Genomic DNA, 23,922 nt, shown 5'->3' on the forward strand with positions numbered 1-23,922 from the left:
ACCAGGCCCATCCGGGGAGTCAGGAGCCCACACCCTTCCTCCTCTCTGCCCCCACCACACAGTGCACCCTCAGGAAAGCCCCTCACTCACCGTCAGCCTCAGTCTCCCCATCTCTACGATGCAGGCAGACCCCCAAGTCTCCTCCAACTCTGAGAGTCCTCTTGTCAGGAGATTCTGGAAAATATTCCAGGGGAGGCACGGCAAGGAATGGCAGCCTTGTGTTCCCACCACTTATCTGTGTATTTGAACAAGGGCTGCATCATTCCTCCTGAGAGAGAGCTTAAAATAATATTAATTCATTTGCTGCTAAGTGCCAGGCACTGGTCTGCAACACCACCATGTATTAGTGAGCTTTTGCTGCAGGGATGCTGAGTAACAAACATGCCCCCACAATCTGGATGGACAACAACCAAAAACATTTCTTGCTCATGGCCAAAATCCCTTCCCTCGTGGAGCATGCGTGCTTTTCACATCTCCATTAAAATGTCCGCCATGTTGCTTTAACCTCTGCCTGAGTGTCTTCCCCAGTACACAGGGAAGGATGGGGCGGTCAGGCAGGGACCTACCTCATCTTTCTCCTGTCTGTGTCCCTGCTGCCAGCCCAGGGCTTGGCACAGAGCGGAGTTCAAGGAAATGTGAAGCAGAAACCGAAATGAAACCTCATTCCCTGGCCACCCAGGATCATCTTCTAACGTTCCAGCCTCCTGAACAGTTACCTCCCACATCGTAGGAAAATGTCCTCTGCTCTGGCGTTCAGACGGGCAAGTGGGCAGGCGGCTGGCTCTTGTGACCCGCATGCCACAGACGGATGCCCCAGCTGGAGCCGGTTTCCATTTAACCCAAATTCCCTGGATCGTGCTGCATGGTTATCAATCCCAGGTTAAACGTGGCTCATTCTGCAGCCATTTTCCCTCAAACCAGACACAATCGATCAAAGGAAATCAGATGCAGCCTTCCCCCTTCAACAAATTGTGTTTATTTTCCATTTGTCTAATAGAGAGTCAGCCCTGGGAATTTTGGGCTGCCTCCAAACGGTATCATTCCGCTCCCATAAAGATGTCGGCCAGGAGAGCTGCGTGAAAGAAGAAAGGCCTGCCCGACATTTCTTGAATTCCTCATCTAGTGTGAGCAGGCCTGTGGCAGAGGGGCTTAAGTGCACAAGCTCTGGAATCCCACACACCAGGGTTGGCTCTCCCAACTAGTAGTCGTGTCACCTTGGGCAGGCGACTTAAGCTTTTGGAGCCTCAGTTTCTGCATCGGTACAGTGGGCTGATAAGGCCGGCCATCTACAGGTTGTTGTGGAGATTGAGTGAGAGTAGGGGTGGACTTACAGGTGTGGACTATATAGGAGCCCATTCTGTTGATACTCTAAAGGCTGGCAAAGGGCACTGCAGAGGAGGAGGGGCTGAAAGGCCAAAGCCAGCCTTGTACCCATGGAGCAGATGCTATTGAGGTCGGGGTGGCAGTGGAACTTTCCCTGGCCTTACCCACAGCCCTCTTCCTCCTGGATTTGAGAGGTTTTGCACTCTAGGCCTCTCATGTACCTGGAAAGGGGCTCCCCAGGCTTGCTAAAGGGTGCTGGAGGTGGGTCCCCTGCCTCTAAAGGCCATTGCCGTCTCCCCTGCAGTAAGGTGAGAAGGGGTGCAGGGCGTGGCTGTCAGCACTTGGCAGTGTCAGCCTCCTCTCCATGGCCTCCTTGCCTTTCCTCTTCATCCGGGGCCAAAGGAGGGCGGAGGCGCGAGGCGCTCAGGCCTGTCTCAGACGCCTACAGCTGCAGAGACCCCTGACTGTCAAGGCAGCTCTTTCCAGAAACAGGGAGCAAGTGATGAGAGGTACACATCCCACCTGCTGCATCTGCCTCTGGTCCAACCCGGGTGAGTTTAGGAGTCCTCTTCTGGGCAAGTTCTTCCCTAGCGGGGGAGCAGGAAGGAGCCCATCTATTTACTCAGTCATTCTGCCGCTCCTTATTTATGTGGCAAGCATTCATTGAGCACCTCCTGCATGCAGGCTCTGAGCGGGGCACTGGTAGCCGGGAGCAAGAGACAACAGCGCCCACCCTCACGAAGCTTAGCAAGGGCAGTGAGGACGGCAGCCTCGAGTCAAATCATCTCCATAATTCACACTTTGATAAGTGGGTCGGAGGGTGGTGCGAGAGCATAGAACCATAGTTTCACCGGAGGCATCAGTGACCCTCAGGATGGCTGTAGCTTCGCCTCAGCCGGTGTCTGAAATAAGGACCATTCCTCCCAGTGCTTTGAGGAGCATTCTCTTCCCTGTGTGGGGACTGTGAGTGCTGGAAGCTGCTTCCAACAAACAGAACCAAGTCCCTGGAGGTCAGAGCCTGCTGGAACATGACCAGCCCCTGCTCCCCTCAGAGCCCAGGTTTGCCCGGCTATAACCTAGGAGAGCTGGACTAAACACTGATGTAGGACTGTAGCGTGGGGGGCTTCACCTTTTCTGTGCCGCGGACCCTTCTGGCAAGCTGGCAAAGCCCTGGGACCCGTTCTCAGGATAACAGTTTTAAATGTTTAAAACTAAAACACACAGGATTACAAAGGAAACAAATCAGATGATGAAATGCCTTTTTCAAATATGGAAACAAATGGTAAAACATGTGCTGCTTTATCATCACGCCCAGTAATAAGGTCTGACAGCAGGTCGGTAACAGCTGTAATTGTCAGGCCGTGATGAGCATAAATGGGACTTTGCAGCCTCCGCCACATGCTACGAAAGATCCGTGACGGTGTCACAGGCACTGCTGATTCTGCTGGGCTGTGTTGCCTCTGTTCATAAAGGAAGGAGATGCTACATTTCGGTTAGAGGTTAATGAAAATAAAAGATGCAGGGTTTTCCCCCAGCCAGGTTCACCGGCTTCTGACTCCTTCCTGGAGCCCTGCTTTCCAATGCCTGTCCTACGGGCTCTTCTGTCCCTGACCTGGAGATTCTGGGTCACCCTCTCTGTCCACTGAATGACGTCCTTTTCCTAAGACCATTGGGAGGGAGATGCATGGAGGCAGAAGGAAGCACGGGCTGTGCTGGGACAAGGCAGTAACACCCGCCTCTCGGGAGGGCTTTGTGCACCATCTTCCCGGGGGCTTTTCTGCTTCTGTGGTTTGGTGGCCAAACGTGGTAGCAGGAGTGGACAAGCTGCTAAAAGGCCCAGTGCCAGTTCTCATGGCCTCAGCCTCGCAAGCGAGTGCAGGTTCCTGCCCTCTGTGTTGAGGATTGTTTCTTTCCCTGTCCTCTCCTCTGCCCTCCCCTCCAGCTTCCGGACTTCCACCCGAGCCCCGGCTCGGAGAGGCTGGGACAGCATGGTCTGTCTCCACCAGCGCGGCCATCACCCCAGGGTCTGGCCACTTGATCCTTCTGGGCCCCCAGACCTGTCCCCTTCACTCTGGGCAGCCCCGTCCCCTTCACTCTGGGCAGCCCCCTGCCCCCCAGGAACACCAGGACTTTCTGGCCCTACCGGCTGCGACAAGCTCCTCTTGCCCAGCTCTGGCGAGGCTACCGCCTCCTGCTGTTCTTTCAAGTTCCCTTGCTCTCCTCTTGGTCTTTTCTCCCCAGGCTTCTCCCTTCTCTTTTTCCCTCTTATTCTCACGCCTCCCTCTCTAGTTTCTCTCTCTCTCCCGCTGTCCTCTTCCTCTCAGCAGCCTCCACTGCCGACCTCCCAGAAGCCTTTGTGACTCTGTGCCTCAGTTTGCCCATTGACAGAAAGGGGAGGGCACCCCCAGCCTCAGGCCTCTGGTGCATTTTGGGGTGGAGGTGGGGGGGGGGCCCGTAGCCCAGACATCAGAGTAAAGAAGCAAGAAGAAGGAAGAGCTGAAAATAGCACCTTTATGTAGGAGCCCTCCCATTGTAATGAGAGGGTGGGGGCAGAGGAGCCCCGGGACTGGGCTGTAGAGAGGGGAGGGGAGAGAAGGGAGAGAAAGAGGGAAGGGGAGGGCCTCATTTTGCTGAGGTGGCACCCGGGCCACGCACGGCCTTACGGGCCTCCCTGTCCAGGATCACGAGTCTGCATCTGGCAGAGGCAAGCACAGGTGATTGCCCCTTATGATTTCATTTTCTCCCCACAGTTCCCTCAAACCAGACCCTGGGGTATCTGAGCCCTGACTGGGCAAACTCAGATGAAAAGGAGTTCTCTTTGAAAGGAAGGGGATTTTCTCAACCGCCACAGATTTGAGGAGGAAGGAGATGGGGGAGCAAGGGCAGCAGGTCTTGAGGGCATCCTGGCTCTCATGGGAAGGAGTCTGGATAACAGACCTTGAATAGGCTTCAGCTTCCTGCTCCGTCCTTGCTGTGTGACCTTGGGCAGGTGGCCTCCCCTCTCTGAGCCTCAGTCACCTCAGCCATAGAATTGATGAAGGGTCCCACCCGGCAGGATTAATTGAGCCGCCAGGTTTAAACCCTTAGCTAGTCTCTGGCCTCAGTGGGTGCGGGAGGAGGGCAGCCCAAGCAGCTGGGGCTGAGGGGAGTGGGGAGGAGGCCAGGACGCACGGGCTCCTTCGTGAGCTCCGACCTTGATCCTCCTCTTGAAGCCTGTTCCAGAAGCGTTTCTGCTGACGCATCCCCCGGGTTCTTAGCCTGCTGTCTGCAGCTATTTCAGATGCACAAGGAACATGGCTCGGGGACTCGTGGCTCCTGAGCGTCTGGATTCAGCAGATGGAGTCTGGCAGGGCTGGGCTCCAGCCCGTCTGCCGTTTGCTCCACTTCAGGCCTTCCTCCCAGGGCCGGATGTCTGTCCCTGATCCACCCTCACCCTCCCACCTCTCCATCCCTGCCTTCCATCTTGGCTCCAGGATGCCACTAACAGCAGGAAATGACTGAGGCCAGGGGCCAGCAATGGCTGCGTTCTCTCTTGTTTCAGAGAGGGTCCTCCTGGGGCCCTTTGGTTCCTATAGTATCAGGACCCTATTCAATTCTGGGGTCAGGGTAAGCTTGCACGGGCTTTGGGGTCACCCTGACATGGGTTAGAAAACTGATCTGCTGTAGAATGGCCCTGTGGCCTTGGACAAGTCACTGCCTTCTCTGAGCTTAAGTGTAAAAGATGTGAGCGGGGACAGTCGGAGTGCCTGCCTTACAGGGTCGTTGGGAGAATCAATGAGATCATGTAAAGAAAACGTCCAGCAGGGGTCTGGCATGCAGTAGGCCCTCCAGAGTTTGGAGTTCTCCGATGTCCTTCTAAGAGAAAGTCACGCCCTCCCTGTAGCGCTCGGCAAAACATGCTTGTGTTGCCAGGATCAGGACCCTTCCTTGCTCCCTCCCATGGGCCCTACTACAACACCAGCCCCATCAGTGATCCCAAACAAGAGTTTGTGGGCAGCTCCTTCATGCCTGGCCCTCTGCTGGGTGTTGGGGACACAGTGGCCTGCTCACCTTTTGCCCCCATGAGCTTTCCTCATAAGTCAAGGCTGCCTGATAAATGCTTGTTGATCAACTAAATGAATATTCAAAGCTCCTGATGTGCCAGAACAGGACAGAATCCCATGTCTTCTGTCCAACCGTGGACTGTCATCTAAGCCCCCAGGGTGCCTACAAGGTGAATTTGGGGGGCAGGTGGCAGTGGCTAGCTACATTTGAGGTGATGGAGGCCCCTCTTGTCTTTGGTGTAGGCACCTTCCAGGTCCATGAGCCCCTTGGGGCCTCCTGCCGAGGCCAAGGCAGTAACTGCCGAGTCTCGGGAAGTCACTGCACGTAACCTGCCTCGCCATTCACCTTCATCCTCGATGGTCTGTGTTGCCCAGCTGGACAGTTTCCTGGGAGCACTGGACTCATTACGCTTTTGGAGGAGGGGATATATGAAAGGATTACTGTTTCTTTCCATCGGAGTGCTCACGTGGGCCAGGGCACGTTGTGTAGCCATTTGGTTCCTAGGGCAGATTTGCAAGACTCCAGGCTTCTGATAACCTCCCCTCTTATATTGTGCCAGGCTCTGTTCTGAGCATCTTTCAGGTGTTAATGCATCAACTCCATGAGGGAGGAACTGCTATTTACCCATGTTAAAGATGAGGAAACTGAGGCACAGAGCAGTTCAGTGGTTTGCCCAGTGTCACTCACCTGTGAGTAGCAGAGCTGGGTGCGATCTCCGAAAAGCCAGAACCACTAATCAGTGTGTGAAAGAGTACCCTCCCCTCCTCAAGGATCCCCCCATCCTTGCATCACCGAAGCTGTCGGGGCGTCTTCCCGTGAGGTGGTGCACGGGAGACAGTGTTGGAGAGAGCGGGAGAGGTCAGGAAGCTGAGGTTTTCACGTAAGCCTCAGCTTTGTTGATAAAACAAGGCACTTGTCGAGGCCTGACGTTGCCCCAGAGGCATCAGAGGACCAGATGAGGAGCCCTGGGTGAGAAAGGCTCAGGGCCGGGTGGGCGGGGCATCTTGTGGATTCCCATGGCTGACCACGTGCCCTGTGCCCACCCAGAATGCTCAAGGCTTCAGGAGGCTCATTTGAGATGGGGGTCAGTGTGGAGTGACTTGGTAGCCTCTGCCCTAGGGGTATGGGGTCAGGGGGCTCCTCCCATCCACCTGCTGCCTTCACCCTCATTCAAGCCACCATTACCGCTCTCTGTGACCTACCGTAGCCACCTTGCTCAGTTCTTTGCCTGCTCGGGCCTCCTCCCTGTGACTGCCAGGGTCACTGATTAATTCATTCACCCATTGATTCATTCGCGGATTAATTAATTTGCTTAGTAAATATTTACCAAGCAGCCACAGAATAGGGACTAGGTAGTCACAAGTCCTGCCTTTGAGGAGTTATCCTAGTGGGGAGACAAACAATAAGCAAATCAATAGTATCCGATCAGGTGGTGATAAATCTTATACAGAAAAACGAAGCAGGGTCAAGGGTTAGACAGAGGTGGTAATGCGGGCGTTGGAGAGGGGTGCTGTTTGAAAACAGGGCTGGTCAGGGAAGGCCTCACCAAGGTCAGAACTAAATAAAGTGAGAGGGTGAGCCAGGAGTGTAGTGCAGGCAGAGCAGTGAGTGCAAAGGCCCTGAGGCAGGAACCATCCCATCCTGTTGGAAGAGTAGCAAGAAAGGGCCCAGTCACCAGGCACAGTGAAGGCAGAGTTTGGAATTTCCTCTGCGTAAAATGGAAAGACCCTGGAGGGATTATGAGCTGGGGAGAGACACTGTCTGATTTACCTTTCAGGATTACATCCTGGCTGCTGGGTGAAGAATAGTGATCAGTGCAAAGGAGGAAAATAAAGCAGGGCAGGGGTGGGGGTTGTGACTTTAGGTGGGGTTGTCAGCGTGGACCTTTTTGAGGAGGTGATATTTGAGTAAGGTCTTGAAGGAGGTGAGCAAACAGATCACGCCTTGTGGGTAGTCCTGGGGAAGCATGTTCCAGACAGAAGGAACAGCCAGTGTAAAATGTAAAGGCCCTGACATGCCTGCATGGCTCTAGCGTGGCTGGAGAGGAAGTGAGCAAAGGGGGATCTTCTTAGGAGGCAAACCTGACCACATCTCCATGGTGACCCACTGCCCTCAGGCTTAGGTCTAAGCAGCTCTTCACTCATGTGGAACCACGCGAAGATTCTCAAGCATCCTCTATCCTTCCTGCTTAATGCACACCCCTCCCTCTGAAACACCCATCATTCCTTCCTTTGCCCAGCTTTAAGCCGTGCTCGCTCCTTCAGGAAGCCTTCCCAGATGACCCCTGCTCACCCTGTGCAATCTCCTCCTTGCTTATTTGTGTCCACCCCACTCTCTCTAAGCTATTGAAGGCAGGGGCGGTGTCTCACCTCCTCTGTGTCCCCAGGCCCTCGGTCTGGAGCACTGAGACTGCTCAGTATCGGTGGCTGAACTTGAGAGTTGAGCCCGGTGATGGTCGTGGAGGCTCCTTGCCATCCTGGGCCCGGTGAGGTGGAGAGAATTCTCGTAGCTCTGCTGAGCCCTTCAGGAGCCCAGCTTAGAGAGGAGCACTGCTGGGCGTCCCGGGGTAGCTGGGGATGGCAGCTCAGCTGAGGGAGCGTTAGGCTTCCGGTGAGGCAGGAAAGGAAGAAATGAGCATCTTTGCAAAATAAGCTCCATTGAAACTGTAACCGTCTCGCCCCTCCCCCACAGCACAAAACCATTAAAAGAGAGAGAGACTTTCCCCATCCGCCTCTCATCTGCATCTTGCCACTTTCACACCTCCCTGGGATCCTGACCGGAGCAGTGGAGAGAGAACCCTTGGGTTTTGGAGGCGTTTAGACTGTTGAGCACGGGCTGAGCTACAAGGAAATCCCAGTCAAGGCCAGAGCCATGCCACAGCATCCGCAGGTAGTTCAGGAGAGGCCTGGAAAGTCTCCAAGAAATCGACGTCCTTGAAATTGATTTCCAAATGAAATCGACATTAATTTTAATGTGTAAAGTAAATTCCCACGGAGTGGGGCAGGTCAGGAGGAACTTAAACCACAGCACAAAGGTGTCTCAGGGCACGTACGTTTGGTGTCCTAGAGAGCAAAGTGGTTTTTCCCTCTCAGTTTGTATTTGTTCACATGGCTTTCTTCTCTGTTCTAGAACACTCTGGACCTGGAGGAGACTGGGGAGACCGTCCAGGGCAATATGAACACCCTCTCAGACGTTTCCCTGGTAAGACCCTCTCTGGCCCTTTCATTGTGTTTTGCCCTCCCGGGTCTGCCTGAGACCCTGGGGGCTGGCTCCCTGGTGAGAGCCACAGGGGGGAGACAAAGGCCCTCAGCTGTGAGCTCTCAGCTAGTTCTGGGGATTTTAGGCAGGGCTGTCAGGCTGTTCGACTATTTGCCGAGTTGGTGTTACTTTTGATGTGTTATCTGAATGTTGTCATAGCAAGTACTGAAGCATGAAGTGTGTGGCGAGAGCTCCTCAAGGAGGCCCTCTGATTGCACTGGAAAAGGGAGTTAAACGTGACCTCATGCCCACACGTGCGCATCAGCAGTCTGGGTAGCGTTGCCTTGTGATCTGACCCACATAACTCTTGAATGTCCTGGGCTTTGGAGCCAGACTGCCTGGGTTCAAATCCCACCCTCTGCCACTGACTGTGTGACTTTGGGCAAGTTTCTTAACTTCTCTGTGCCTCGGTTTTCCCATCTGTAAAAATGGGGGTAATAATAGTGTACTACCCCATAAGTTTGTGGCAAGGAGTAAATTAATTAAACTAAGTAAAGAATTTGGAACAGTTCCCACAAGGCTATCAGAGCTGTGCCAGTTTGGGATGCTGGCCTAGGGAGGGGGGCATAGTGATGACAGGATCTGACCCTCACCAAGCACCTGCCGGGTCACAGGCCCCTTGCTAATGCATTACACACTCTGCTCCTCACCCCCGCCACGACTCTCCTGGGTAGGTGCAGTTTTCCCCGTTGCCCAGAGGTGCACTCAGAGAGGTGCTGTGTCTTGCCCAGGGCCACACAGAACCCCAGCCCATGTCTGTCCACCTTCTACCCACTCTCTCCCATCAGTCCTGTCACACCTCCTGTCTCCAGAAGCTATGATAATCCCTTAAAAAGAAAAGCCAAAGAAAGGCCTTTTTTGTTTTCCATCTCTGCATCCTGCGTCTAATTAAGTCCCGTGCCCTGTGACAAGCCCTGGCTAATGCCAAGAACTTCAGTTCCCAAAGGTAATGATGCCATCCCCAGAGACTCCCGCCAAGATCCTGATGCTTATCAGCTGCTGAGAAGCAGGGAGAAGTTTTCCACTCGGGTGTTGCATTATTCAGAGCAGCGTGGCCAAGAGTTGATAGAGCAGGGACGGAATTGCAGCCAGGGCCTGGTGCACTGGGGCGCTCAGGTCTCCCCGCTAACAGGCGCGATGGGCTCTGACTCCTACTCCTGTTGGGTCTTTTGGCAGGATGATGTCAAGTCCACCTCCAAGGGACTGCCTAGCTACAAGCCACCACCTCCCCCATCACCTTTGCCCCAAGGCCACGACCACCTGACCACCCAGACGAGGAAGCCGGGCAGAGAGGACCTCCAGCCGCCTTCCTCCGTGTCTTCCCACGCCGGCATCGTCTTCTCTGCTCCGCGGAACCGCAGCCCGCCGGCGGGCACCTCCCCCACCCCAGAGGCCTCCTCAGCACAGGACTCGCCCTCCTCCCCCATCTACGCCTCCATCTCCCTGGCCAACCCTGGCTCCAAGAGGCCGCTGGACGCCCACCTGGCCCTGGTCAACCAGCACCCCATTGGCCCCTTCCCGCGGGTCCAGTCACCCCCGCACCTGAAAAGCCCCCCTGCAGAGGCCACGCTGGCGGGGGGCAGCCTTCCACAACCCTCCCCCTCCGGCCACCCAGACCAGACGGGCACGAACCAGCACTTTGTCATGGTGGAGGTGCACCGCCCAGACAGCGAGCCCGACGTGAATGAAGTGAGGGCGCTGCCCCAGACACGCAGTGAGTACCGCAGACCCTGGCGGGCTGGGCTCAGGGTGCTGCTGTGTCATCTTAGAGGCTCCCTGTCCCCCTTACGTTGACCTGCCCATCAACACAGCCAAGGTGGGACCAGATGCTCACCCAGTGAGGGGCCTTCGAGCCCAGGCCTGCCCCCTCAGGGTCAGGGGGCCCAGGGAACAGGGTCCCGAGCCCAAGCCCGCACTGAGGGGCTTTGGAGGCAGAGGTGGGAATGTGAGTCCCCGCTCTGCCATTACTGGCTGTGTGACTGTGGACAGGCTGCCATGCTTTCCCATCGGGGACTGGAGATAACAGTGACAGTCCTGCCAGGTGGCTGTGAGGGTCGGGCTCCTCCTCCAGGGACCCCAGACCTGGTCATCCTGCACTCACCTACAAGTCTCCCCAAGAAGACTGGGCCTGTTCAGGGCAGGGGTGGCTTCTGTGATCTCTGTCCCCCAGTGCCAGGCACAGAGCAGGTGCTGGGGGACAGGTGGGCATTGAAATTGCAGTCTCTGGGCCCCTGGGGGTCTCCTGACCTGGGGCTGCAGGGTCAGAGTGCGGGCTCGACCTTCCAGACACCTGGGAGGCCAGCCCGAGGCCACATGCCCTAAGCTTCCAGAGGTTGTCCAGCTGGGGAGGTGGCAGGAATGGCAGAGCTGGCTTTCCACTCTGTAAGGCTGAGCCCTCCGCAGGCCCTGCACCCCCTCCCTCCTATTAGTGAGTTGGGTACGTTTTGTTGGATTCTGCTGCCATCTTGTGGCGAAGGTGATGCGCGGGGCAGCCTTGGCCAGGGAAGGTGGCCAGCCAGGTCAGGGGACGTTTACTGAGCACCTGCCGTGTGCAAGCAGCGGGCAGACTAGGATGCAGAATGCGGGGTCCCTGCATTCAGTAGCTCACTGACGGAAGGCAGCTAAGGGAAGAGCAGGCAGGATGCGGTGAGAGAAACCTGAGCTATCATAGATGGATCACTCTAGACCTGGCACTGAGCCGGACACACATGATAATAAAGCTAACAGGTGTACAGCACTCTCTGTGTGCCAGGAACACTGTTCTAGGGACCCTGCCGATATTAGTAACTCATCTAATCCTCCCAACAGCTCTGTGAGGCTGGACTGTTATTATCCCCATTTTACAGATGAAGAAACTGAGACACGGAATGTAATTGTGGAGCCAGGCAATCTAGCATAAGCCTGTTCTCTTGGCTGCTTCACCCAACACATCGTGTCTCTTAGACTTTATGATAACTCCATGGGATGGGCATCGCTGCTCCTGGGTTAGAACACGAACGTGGAGGCTCAGAGAGGCTGTGTAACTCGCCCAGGATTGCACAGCTGGTCAGAGAGGATTCAAACCCCACCTGCCAGACTCCAGAGTGTCTCAGTCTCAGGGGCCAAGCCGTTACACACATAGTGAAGCGGCTTCGGTTTGACTGTTAAACCAGAGGGCGTGTGCCCATCACTCAGCTCAGGCCAGGTGGGGCCAGCAGGGGCACAGACCAAGCATGGCAGACCTTCGTTTTTTTTTTCCCCGAGAAGCTTGGAATTTAATTTTTGTGTGAAATCTCCTAATTCGAATGTGTTGGCCCTTCATTAAAAATTGACAACACTGTGAGAGTTAAGAGAAACAAAACAAAATAAAGCAAAACAAAGCCCGTATCTGTGGGCTGGGTTTGCCTCCTAAGCTCTGTTTTAATCATTATGCCAGGGGCAGTCAAAGCGGACGTCCTGGAAGTGGTGGCCTTGGGGCCAGGCCCAGTTGGAAGGGCAGGTCTCAGTAGGTGGGAGGGTGGCAGGGAGTCTCTGCCCAGAGAATCCCCAGCCTTCCAGCCTGCCGCTCAGCTTCTCCAGGAAGCCCTCACTAGCCCCAGCTGTAAACCATGCCTCTCCTCCTGTCCCCACTCCCAGCGGCCTCCACACTCTCCCAGCTCTCGGACAGCGGGCAGACCCTGAGCGAGGACAGTGGCGTGGACGCTGGTGAGGCAGAAGCCAGCGCCCCGGGCCGAGGCAGACAGGTGGTGTCTGCCAAGAGTAGGAGTAGCAAGGAGACGCCTCGGAACGAGAGGACCACCGAGGGGGCCGCCAAACCGGTGAGCGAGGAGCCGGGGGTGCAGAGGGGGAGGGGGAGGCCGGCCCCAGGTGAAGAACAGGACGTCCTGAGCAGGGTTCAACTTGACTAGTAACCACAGGGGAGGTAGTGAGCCCCCTGTCACTGGAGGGGGGATGTGGGTGTCTGGAAAGACCACTGTATTCAGAGTCTGAAGGCCCTCCCTTGGCCACTGACACAGATAAGCCAAGTGCTCAAGGTGGGTCTCAAGGATCTTTAAGCTCAGTTCTGACATGATGTGGTGGCGAGGCAGTCAGGCTGCATTCAAGTCCTGGTGTCACCCCCAGGCAGCTTTGGGCCAGCCCCTTAACCTCCCTAGCCTCAGAATTAGAGAGCTGAGAACACCAAGTGCTGTGCTTAGTGCTAGCACACTGCAGGCTCCCGACACGGGGCTGGAGTCTGCACCCTGCTGACCCAGAGGCCTGTCATGGCTGGTCCAGCCCCCAGGACAGGCCTGTCCACCCAGGAGGCCTGTCACTGGTTTTCTTTCTCACACCTGCAGCCCGGACTCCTGGAGCCCACCTCCACCCTGGTCCGCGTGAAGAAAAGTGCAGCCACCCTGGGCATCGCCATTGAGGGCGGCGCCAACACCCGCCAGCCCCTGCCTAGGATCGTCACGATTCAGGTACGTCCCCAGGGACCTGCCTGACCGCGTCTCCCTACCCATGAAGGTCCCCCTCTCAGCATCCCCAGGGGTTTGCCATGCCCAGAGATGACCCAGCACCCAAGGGCAGACCCAGGCTCATACCGCCTTTGCTCTCGCTGAGCCACGGTTTTCCTAATCAGGGCAGAGGACACCAGATTGTGGCTGCCTGGTTGGCAGTGGCAGGCCTACCCTGGTGGGTGGTCAAGGCCAGGCTGGCCTAGCCCTCAGGCACCCCATGTGCTCATGCCCTGTGTCTCACTCCTGCAGCGAGGCGGCTCAGCCCACAACTGTGGGCAGCTCAAGGTGGGCCACGTGATCCTGGAAGTGAACGGGGTGACGCTTCGGGGCAAGGAGCATCGCGAGGCCGCGCGCATCATCGCAGAGGCCTTCAAGAGCAAGGAGCGTGACTACATCGACTTCCTGGTCACCGAGTTCAATGTGCTGCTCTAGGGGCCAAGGCTCGAGGGCCTCCCACCTCTGCCCAGCCCCTGGCCCTGGTCCTTCCTCCCTCCTGGCACTATTGAGCTCCTTCAGGGGCCGGGGCTGCATGACCAGGGTAGCAGGAAGACATCCCTCCACTCCTTCCTGGCCCACTGGACCAGAACCGGGAAAAAACAGCTGGGCAAGGCAAACAGAAGCTCAGGTCGGGGTCTGGTGCAATGCCCAGTACACAGTAAGCACTCAGTATAAGCATGAAACCTCAGGAAGGGGAGAGACTAAGGGGAAGGGCAGAGCGCCTATGTCTTCACCTGGGGCCTCCCAGGGCCTGGAACTCTGGGTTGCGTGGAGACCCTGCTGCTCCCCGGCCAGCTAGGACCTGGCCCATCCCCAGATGCCCGAGCTTTTGTCTGGAGTGAAGTGACGTGAGAATCCGTAGACACAGCCCCCAGCCAGGGCAGCATCTTGCAGGACCTTCAGTGCCACAAATAAGCATCGAGCACCCCCTATTCACACCCCCGTTCCTCCTAGCTCGTCATCCTCCATGGTATTTATTATTTATTTCCATCCCACACCCCTGGGTACCCCAGGACCCCAGCTTCCCACCACACCCCTAGCCTATCCCAGAGGCCTTGCAGGTGACCAGTGTCGTCAGTGTATTTATATACAGAGCTTATGACTTTAATTTTTCAATAAAGAGATCTGAACAAGATTAGGACCCAGCGTGCTATGTGGCCTGCCTGTGTGGCTGGCGTTTTGATTGCCTGACATGGAGAGGGGATGGAAGGACAGATGGAGGCACCCAGAATATCACATTTTCCCTGCCCACCCCCTTGGCTCAATCTGGGTCACATAGCAGGTACGCAGGGGCACTGGAGCCACAGCCACATCTTTGGAGCACCTTCCTTGAAGGTGATTTACAGATATTTTTAGCTCAAAATGCACAGGTATATATAGTTGTTAAACTGTAACGCTGTACCCCCCTGAAACTTACATAGTAATATTTTAAGCGCACATTTATGTTATGAGGCAGAATGCACGATGTGCATGAATGTTTTAAAACACAGAGAGGTGGCCTATCTTAGGGTGGGTCCCAGAAACTGACTCTGAGATGAGGATGTGTGTGCAGGTGATTCATTAAGGGAAGTGTGGCGGAGAGTTCAGTATAGCAATGGGGGAATCAGAAGGGAAGGTGAGGAAGCCAAACAGGATGTGATTACAGGCAAAGTCCTGGGAGGACAGTGGCAGCCTGATCCCACGGGGGACACTGGAGTGTAAGCTTGGCCTAAAGTTGTCCCCACTCAGGGCAAGGGGACAGGGCTTTCAAGTTGTCAGTCTTTGGACAAGGTCTGGGGGGAGAGGGGGGAGGCAGTGAATTCCCAATCACTTCCCACCCTCTTTCTGTGCAGACCAAGCTGGTCCAGGAGCCAAGGGCAGTGGGTGTTAGAAGCAAAGACCCATGGAGGGAGCGGGGAGGGGAGGGGGCCAGAAAGTGGTCTGCTACACAGCCCCGCTGCCAGCCCCAGTGCCCATTTCCTTCACCCCAGTCTTTCTCTGGCGCAAGGACACTTTGAGAAGTCCTGCTTCGTCCAGCCCTGTGTCCAGGGGTCTGCCAGAAGTGGGCTGGGGGCAGTTGATTCCCCAGACTTGTACCACATCTGGCTCTTAGCTGCTCCTGTCCCCTCCCCAGCTTAAGGAGACCACCTGAGGCCAGAGCCCTGGCTTCCGCTGGACCTCTAAAACAGCCAGTATCCCCCAAAGCCCCAGCCCCTCCCATGGGACTCTGTATGCTCCTCTCCAGCCCTGCAGGGAATAACCCTCATCTGGCTGCAAGAGGGCTTTGTCAGGCCCCAGATCTCCTGGCATCAGACTCCAGCTCCTGTGCGGTCACGGGCAGGTGATTTCACCTTTCTAAACCCTAATTCCCAATGTAGAAATTGGGTGTGGTTGGCTGAGTAATGGCTCCCAAAGATATCCAGATTCCTGTTGCGTGTGAGTGTTACCTCTATGGCAAAGGGAGAGGTGATTAAGGCATTTAGATGGGGAGGTTATCCTGGATTATCTGGGTGAGCCCGATGTAATCACAAGGGTCCTTATCAGAGGAAGGCAGAGGGAGATTTGGCACAGCAGAGGAAAAGGTGTTGTGATGATGGAAGCAGAGGTTGGAGGGATGCAGTTCAAAGATGGAGGAAGGGACCATGAGCCCAGGAATACAGGTGGCCATTTATAAAGAAGCTGAAAAAGGCGAGGAAATGGATTCTCCCTGAGCCTGCGGATGGAACCTGCCCCTGCCAACACCTCGACTTTAGCAAGGTGAAACTGATTTTGGGCTTCCACCTGTCTTTGTAAGAACAAATTAGTGTTGTTTTAAACCATGAACTGGTGGCAATCTGTTACAGTAGCCACAGGAAATAAATACAATGGGGATACTGCTACTTGCTTCTGGTGGAGGCTGGGATGCTGCGTGTGGGCTCAGACTCCAGGCTTGGAGTCAGCCCCAGGGAGACGATTGCAGTTGGGATGCTGGTGAACAAAGGACCCATCTGACTTTATAAACACCACATCTTCTCCAGGCCCAAGTCCTTGTGCATCTGTTCTGAATCAAGAGGTTTTCATCTATTACTGACTCGCTGTGTGAATTTCAGGCCAGTTACTGGCCTGCCCTATGAATTCGTGACTTCCGGTGTCTTATACCAGCCATCTCCCCACTCCATCCAACCCCAGGGGTCAGGGAGCTCCCGGCAGCTGCTGCCCACCGTTCCAAGTTTGTCCTCTGAAAAAAGGACAAGAATGAGTTTCTGGAACTGTTGGTTCTGAAATTCCTGGGTCTGACTCCGGGGCTGTAGGCCATTGGGTATGAGGGTTCCCCTCCCAGTAGAACTTTAAGCTTAAAAAAATTCCTTTGGAAGTGGGCTTAGAAAGGCCAAGTTACTTGCCCCAAGTTGCATACCTTATGAGTGATAGTGGACAAATTTGGACCCACAGCTACCTGAGGTTCACAACGTGAAGCCCCAAGATAAGCATGTGTCCTGTCCTGTTGCCTTTGAAGGGACCTAAAACAATGCCCTAAGGCAGCTTGGATACTGGGAGAGGGAGGGGCCAGAGGTCCACCTGGCCACAACATCTTTACTCATAATGCTGGAGCTGGGGGCAGGCGGAAGGTATGACTAGACAGTTTCAGGGTCTGTGGCTAGATGAAGGAGAAGACGGAAGAGGGCAAGTTTTTGGTTTGCAGTAGGGCCTGCCCAAGCAAGTGCTGAGTTGGCCTTCAAATCACTTGGCACCCCCTCTGCTTGGAAGAAAGCAGGGTGAGGGATGGAGTAGACCACTGTGAGGATCGCAAGGACAGAGAACAAGGCACACCTCAAAGAGTCCATACCTCAGAGTCTGACATTTGGACTCAAATTCTACATCCACTACTTCCTGGCTGTGTGATCTTGGGCAAGTCACTTAACTTCTCTGAGCCTCAGATTTCTCATCTTTTTTTTTTTATCACCGTATTTATTTATCTATTTTTATTTTTTTAAATTGGAGTATAGTTGATTTACAATGTTGTGTTAGTTTCAGGTGTACAACAAAGTGCTTCAGTTATGTAAACGTGTATATATATATATATATATATATATATATATATATATATACTCTTTTTCAGATTCTTTTTTATTACAAGACTGAATATAGTTCCCTGTGCTATACAGTAGGTCCTTGTTGTTTATTTTATAGATAGTGGTGTGTATCTGTTACTCCCAAACTCCTAATTTATCCCTCCCCCACTTTCCTCTTTGGTAACCATAAGTTTATTTTCAGTGTCTATGAAATGTCTATTTCTGTTTTGTAAATAAGTTCATTTGTATCATTTTTTGTAATTGGAGTAAAACTGCTTTAAGATGTGTTAGTTTCTGCTGTACAATGAAGTGAATCAGCTATATGTATACATATATCTCCTCCCTCTTGGACCTCTTTCCCCCACTTCCCGCCAATCTAGGTCATCACAGAGCACCAAGCTGAGCTCCCTGTGCTATACAGCAAGTTCCCACTAGCTATCTATTTTACACACGGTAGTGTATTTATGTCAAACCTAATCTCCCAATTCGTCCCACCCTCCCCTTCCCCGCCACGTGTCCACATGTCTGTTCTCTACATCTATGTCTCTATTCCTGCCCTACAAATAGGTTCATCTGTACCATTTTTCTAGATTCCACATATATGTGTTAATATACGATATTTATTTTTCTCTTTCTGGTTTACTTCACTCTGTATGACAGACTCTAGGTCCATCCACATCTCTACAAATGACCCAATTTTCGTTTCCTTTTGCAAATGAAGCCACGGACAAAGGATTAATCTCCAACATATACAAACAGCTCATGGAGGTCAATATCAAAAAAACAAACAACCCATTAAAAAAAATGGGGGGGGGCTTCCCTGGTGGCACAGTGGTTGAGAGTCCGCCTGCCGATGCAGGGGACACGGGTTCGTGCCCCGGTCCGGGAAGATCCCACACGCCGCGGAGCGGCTGGGCCCGTGAGCCATGGCTGCTGAGCCTGCGCGTCCGGAGCCTGTGCTCCGCAACCGGAGAGGCCACAGCAGTGAGAGGCCCGCGTACTGCAAAAAAAAAAAAAAAAAATGGGGGGAAGACCTAAATAGACATTTCACCAAAGAGGACATACAGATGGCCAAGAGGCACATGAAAAGATGCCCAGCATCACTAATTATTAGAGAAATGCAAAACAAAACTACAGTGAGGTATCACCTCACACTGGTCAGAATGCCGTCATCAAAAATCTACAGACAGGGCTTCCCTGGTGGCACAGTGGTTAAGAACCTGCCTACCAATGCAAGGGACATGGGTTCAAGCTCTGGCCAGGGAAGATCCCACATGCTGCAGAGCTACTGAGCCCACGTGCCACAACTACTGAAGCCCACGCACACAGAGCCCGTGCTCTGCAACAAGCAGAGAAGCCACGACAATGAGAAGCCTGTGCACGGCAAGGAAGAGTAGCCCCCACTCACTGCAACTAGGGAAAGCCTGCGCACAGCAACGAAGACCCAACACAGCCAAAAATAAAAACAAATAAGTCAATAAATATATTTTAAAAAATCTACAAACAATAAACGCTGGAGAGTGTGTGGGTGTGTAGGGACTCAGTGCCAACCTGGGGAACTGGGAAGAACTTTCTGCCAGGAGGAAAGAGAACTGGGCTGCAACACAGCTGGATGCCAGACCTTGGGCAAGTCAATTCCTGTCTTTGGGCCTATTCCACCCCCTCCCCTCTGTGAAATAGGATTGGTCCAGGAGCCCTTTAAATTAGTGTCATTGATTTATTTCTTATAGGCCTGGTGCTATGCATATTTATTTACTCCCCTCAGCAATCCCGTGAGGTCAGAGTTAAGAATCCCATTTACCTGAAGTTCAGTGGCAGCCACTGGCAGAACTAGGGCGAGAGCCTAGGCCAGTTTGATGCCTTACACTGCCACCCTTCACGGTGCGCTTTCACTGAACAATGGATTATTTCTGTGCTGTTCTCACTGCAGGACCTAGCGCAAGTTCTCATCTCTCTCCAGGCCTGCGTTTGCCCACTTGTCTAATGATGGTTTTGAGTAGAATACACTTGGCGGGTAGTGATAATACCCACTTACCTTTTATGAGAGGATCGAGCATAGTAAGAGTTTACAACAGTGCCTGACATGTAAGTGCTCCAGAAAAGTTTATTACTACTGCTATGAAGCAGTAGTTTCGGCTATCAAAGTTTATGGTTTCTCCCTCACTGTGGCTCTGTGCGACCCTGCACAAATGTCGTAACTCCAGGCCTCCCGTCTGCCACTGGGCGCGTTCCAGAAGGACACGCAATCTCCCAGATTTGAGATGTTCATTCCTGGAGCCTGGATCTACGTCCGAACCCCTGGGGGCGGGATGTGGGCTGTCGCCTTTCTGCGATTGGTGGAGCTTCCAGAGGCCCCGCCTCCCAGGGCCTCGCCCTGGCCGTCACAGGCCGGCCTCCGGGATTATGCAAAATATCGCCGCCCCGCCCCGCGCCCGGATTGGAGGCCTTTGTTTGCCGCTCAACTCCGGGAAACCACCCGCGCGCCGTGGCGGCCAGCAGGTGAGACGCGGGGAGGGGTTCGCGGTGGGTCAGGGGCGGGTCCTGGCCCCTAGCAGGGTCTCAGTTTCTCCGTCGGCAGAATGGGGAGGGAGAGTGGACAGCATGGGTGGGCTCCGATCCACAGAGAGGCGAAGCTTTCGGCCTCTCCCACGTGGAAACCCCTGAGCACGGGAAGGAGACGTATCGCCGCCCCGGGAATAGGAGGGAGCCCTGGACGGGCTATCAGGGTCCGAGTCCAAACGCCGCCGGCCTACGGGTTGCGCAGTCTCTACTCTCTGGCCTCAGTTTCCACCTCCGCGCAATGGGGGAGTTGGCTCTCTCTCTCTCTCTCTCTCTCTCTCTCTCTCTCTCTCTCTCTCTCTCCCGCTGGGGCTGGTCACTGGGAGGGGAGGGATCCCGAGGGAATCCGGAGGTGGTCCTTGGCTGGGGCCTCGGGCTGTGTTTGGGTTGGAGGTGTGGCCCGGGTAGCTGTGGTTACCGGGGAGGTGGCACTTCTCTGTCGTGGGATTTGTGTGATATTCGCTCACCCGGCAACCACCTGCGCAGCCGGACAACTCAGAGCCGTGAGCCCTCCCCGGACGCCTAACGCAAGTTTCTTTTCATCTTTTTGACAGGGGTACGGAGGTAGAGCAAGGGCCAGCATGAGGGTGGGCAGCTCCGACAGTGGTAGGAACTGGAACGAACTGCAGGAATAAGGCCAGCCTTTCTTGGTACGAAGATGGGGAGACTAAGGCCCAAAGAGGGTCTGAGACTTGCCCAGGGGCGCGCAGCGGGGCGGCCGCCGAGCTGGCCTCTCCCCTGTGTGATGGGTCTGGCACAGGCAGAGCCAGAGCCTTCTTGCTGCGCGACTTTGGACAAGACTCTTCCCTGTTCCTTTCCCTGGCTTTTGTTGAAAGAAGTGACAGGTTGGAGCGGATCATTACCTACGTTTGGAAAGCTTCTGCTTCTCAGTAAGAAAGTTGGAAAGGAAAATTGCTGATAACAAACCTGGGCTGTTTTGGAGCTGAGAAGAGAAGCTGAGATTGGCTGCAGTGAAAAGAGACATTGTTTCTGCCCTCTAGAACAGAAGGAAAGGAAATGACTGAAACTGAAGCATGAAGGACTGAGGTTAGATACGTATAGGGACTTCCAAAGAGAAATTTCGAGGCACCTCCTTTGGAGTTGGTGGGTTTTGTTTTTTGGCTGTTGGTTTTGTTTTGTCAAGAAACAGAATTTCTACCTATCCATTTGATGGGGCCTAAGTCTGGCTTACTTACCAATAGGGGATGGGCCCCATGGTCTTTGGAGGATTACTTGGGTTTATTCCCAAGGGCGGTCTCAGTTCTTCAGAAAGAGGGAGAAGGTGCCCATGTGAGGACTTTAGGCAAAGACCCAAAGTCCAGTGGTTTGCATTTGAAACATGTGATTTGTGTTGTTTCTTGCAAGGGGGTTTCATCAGCTCTCATCAGCCTGCAGAGTCCGCCAGAAGTGCCAGGGTTTCCAGAGAGACTGGGAATGGTCCTGGCACTGTGGCTGTCATGCTGAGAGGGTGTTTTGGAAACTGGTGCGCACGAAGGACATTTCAATTTACCCCCATGAAATGGAGAAGAAAGACTACTTTTTAAGCATCCAGCTGAGTCACCAGCTGAATTTCAGGTCCTTTTTTTTTTTTTTTTCTTTCTTGCGTTATGCGGGCCTCTCACTGTTGTGGCCTCTCCCATTTGCGGAGCACAGGCTCCGGACGCGCAGGCTCAGCGGCCATGGCTCACGGGCCCAGCCGCTCCACGGCATGTGGGATCCTCCCGAAACGGGGCACGAACCCGCGTCTCCTGCATCGGCAGGCGGACTCTCAACCACTGCGCCACCAGGGAAGCCCCTCTCAGGTCCTTTTTATGTTTCCTCAGTCCAGGAGGTGGGACAGATCTGGAGACTGAGAGTTAGAAGAACTTGGATTGAATTCTCAGCCTGGCTTCAGTTCTGAGTGCCTCAGTTTTCCCCTCTGTAAAATGGGAATGGTAATGCCACGTTAAGGCTCAAGTGAGGTGGCATCATAGAAAGTTTTTAGGCTACATTTTAAGTTTGGAGATGAGGAAACTGAGGCCCACAGAAAGGAAGGCATAGCAACAATAATACCGTTGATAATAATAGCTAATGGTTATGGAATGCTATATTCCAGCCACTGTGCCAGGGGTTTTACTGCATCGAGTGAGGTCTGGGAGGGCAGGAGCTCTTGTCCATCTTGTCCCCAGTCACCCTCCCCATGCCTAGTATAGAGCCCTACACATATTCGGTACTCAGTACATTGTTGTTGATCACCTAGTATTCACATCATTGCCATAAGATGGGTGCTATTGTTGTTTTCATTTTACAAATGAGAAGCTTGAGATTCAGAGACGTTAAGTCACTTATCTGAGGTCACACAGCTCTTCACTGGGATTAGTCGGTTATTACTTTGGGATTTGCAGGGGTGTGTCGTCTGGTGAGAGCTGATTGTGTGCATCTCTTCCCAGGGCTGTGTTCAGTGATACTGTGTTGGTAGCTTGAAACTGACCATAATAAGGGTATTTACATTATAGAAATTAGTAAATGCCACATTCAGAGCTTTTTCTTTTTCTTCCTTTCTCCCTTCCTACCTTCCTTCCTTCCTTTCTTTCTCTCCCTCTCCCTCTCTTTCTTTCTCTCTTTCTTTTTTCTAATAAGAGAGCTGCATGTGAAGCGTGTTGGGTGATGGAAGACGAGCCTTGCTCTGCATGGCCGCCAGAAGTTGGAGGGTTCCTGGTGGTACAGGAAGACCAAGGGGAGCCAGGCCAAAAGGCCTGCACCCCACTACAGCTCCCCTGAAGTGTGGGATTTTGGAAGGAAACTTTTATGAGATGAGGCTCCTAGTCTGTGGTGTGAGTTGTGTAATGCAGCAGCCCTCTGACTTGGGAACAGGTTGTTGAATTCCAGGCCAAGATGTCTAGCCTTTAACGTGAAAGTGACAACAGCCCAGTTTGATGGTCTTTAAGCAGGGAAAGGCTTGGTCAGAATGATGCTCTAAGGTTTATCCAGCAGCATGTCCTGAAGGGATTGGAGGATGAGTTGGGGGCATGGTGGCCGGGAAGAGGCCCCTGTTGATCAGCGGAGTGAGGAGGAGACTAACAGCACCCCTGGTTTTCTGAGCACCTCCTGTGTGCTAAGACTGGCAAACACTATCCCGTTACTTTACAAGCATGTCCCTGAGGACAGTGTTACCCTCAGGCTGTAGATGAGGATATAGAACATATGTTAGGAAACATATCTAAGGTCAGAACCACCAGATTTGGACCCAGGCCTCTCTGCCCCCAAACCCTCACATTTTTGCTTTCTCAGTCCCTCCTCCATTCCAGCCTACAGTCCCATATTGGCTCTGATCTTCCTTGCCAAGTGTCAGCCAAACTCCAGCTCGGCTGCACAGAGAGACCCCCTGCTCTCAGCGGTGGTCTTGTACCAGCCCCCTGGATCCTTGCCAGCATTCCTCCCACCCCCCACTCCAAGCTGAGCCTATTGTGGGGGAGGGGCCAGTGAGCAAAGCCAGAGTTGGATGCCCAGCTGTGAGTCTTCTCAGTCTTGGGACCACAGCCAAGGACCAAGGACAGGGAGGGATCTCAGGGTTCAGGAGGCAGCACTCAGCCCCCCACCCCCCAATCAGGGATTCATTCTGAGGGTAATGCTTTACTTGTGGGTGCAGATCCAACTCTGCCCCTGATGTGCTGTGTGACTTTGGGCAAATTGTGTAACGTCTCTGAGCCTTTTCTCATCTGTTAAATGCCCGATTATGAGGCTCCAATCAGATAGCACATGCCATGTCCCAAAATGTTAAGAGTGGCTAAGGCAGGGATTGCTTCCTTTCCTTTTCTGTGATCTTCACATAATCCTACATGTTGTATAATGGCTATATGTGCCGTGTGAAAAAGCACATGGTGTCAGAGTCTAAAAAGAGGAAGAGAGAAGTTGTGGGATGGGGATACAGAATGTCACAGAATGTCAGAGCTGCCAAGGCCCTCAAAGAGCCCAACCACTCTTCCCAACTTTCACAGGCGGGAAACGGAGGAGGGCCAGGCCCAAGGTCTCATCAGAATGAAGCCCTGCACAGGCGTACAGCAGTGGCTTTTGTTTGTTTTGCTTTGTTCTTTTAAGAATAGTAAATGTTCATTTTACTCTTATTTTTAAAACAACTGTTATTTTCAGAAAACACATATAAGGAAAAAGAGTAAACTTGCCTTAGTTTTCTACCTAATAATAATTATTGTAAACATTTTGGAGGAACTCTATCTCTTTTTTCCTTCCTCTTTCCC

The 23,922-nt window shown here is 53.6% G+C and overlaps 1 protein-coding gene across 2 annotated transcripts in view; it reads left to right on the plus strand.

The window, feature by feature from the left end:
• Positions 1-13,535, plus strand: part of WHRN (whirlin) — an 89,576-nt gene extending 76,041 nt beyond the window's left edge. For both annotated transcript variants that reach the window (XM_007449732.1, XM_007449731.1), the window contains exons 8-12: positions 8,497-8,568; positions 9,802-10,339; positions 12,241-12,422; positions 12,942-13,064; positions 13,353-13,535. In XM_007449732.1, coding sequence (XP_007449794.1) covers positions 8,497-8,568; positions 9,802-10,339; positions 12,241-12,422; positions 12,942-13,064; positions 13,353-13,535 — 1,098 coding nt within the window. The remainder of the gene's footprint in view (positions 1-8,496; positions 8,569-9,801; positions 10,340-12,240; positions 12,423-12,941; positions 13,065-13,352) is intronic.
• The last annotated feature ends 10,387 nt before the right edge of the window (positions 13,536-23,922 follow it).

The sequence above is a fragment of the Lipotes vexillifer genome, unplaced genomic scaffold (genome assembly GCF_000442215.2).
Source record: "Lipotes vexillifer unplaced genomic scaffold, Lipotes_vexillifer_v1.1 scaffold230, whole genome shotgun sequence".
NCBI classification, from domain to species: Eukaryota; Metazoa; Chordata; class Mammalia; order Artiodactyla; family Lipotidae; genus Lipotes; species Lipotes vexillifer.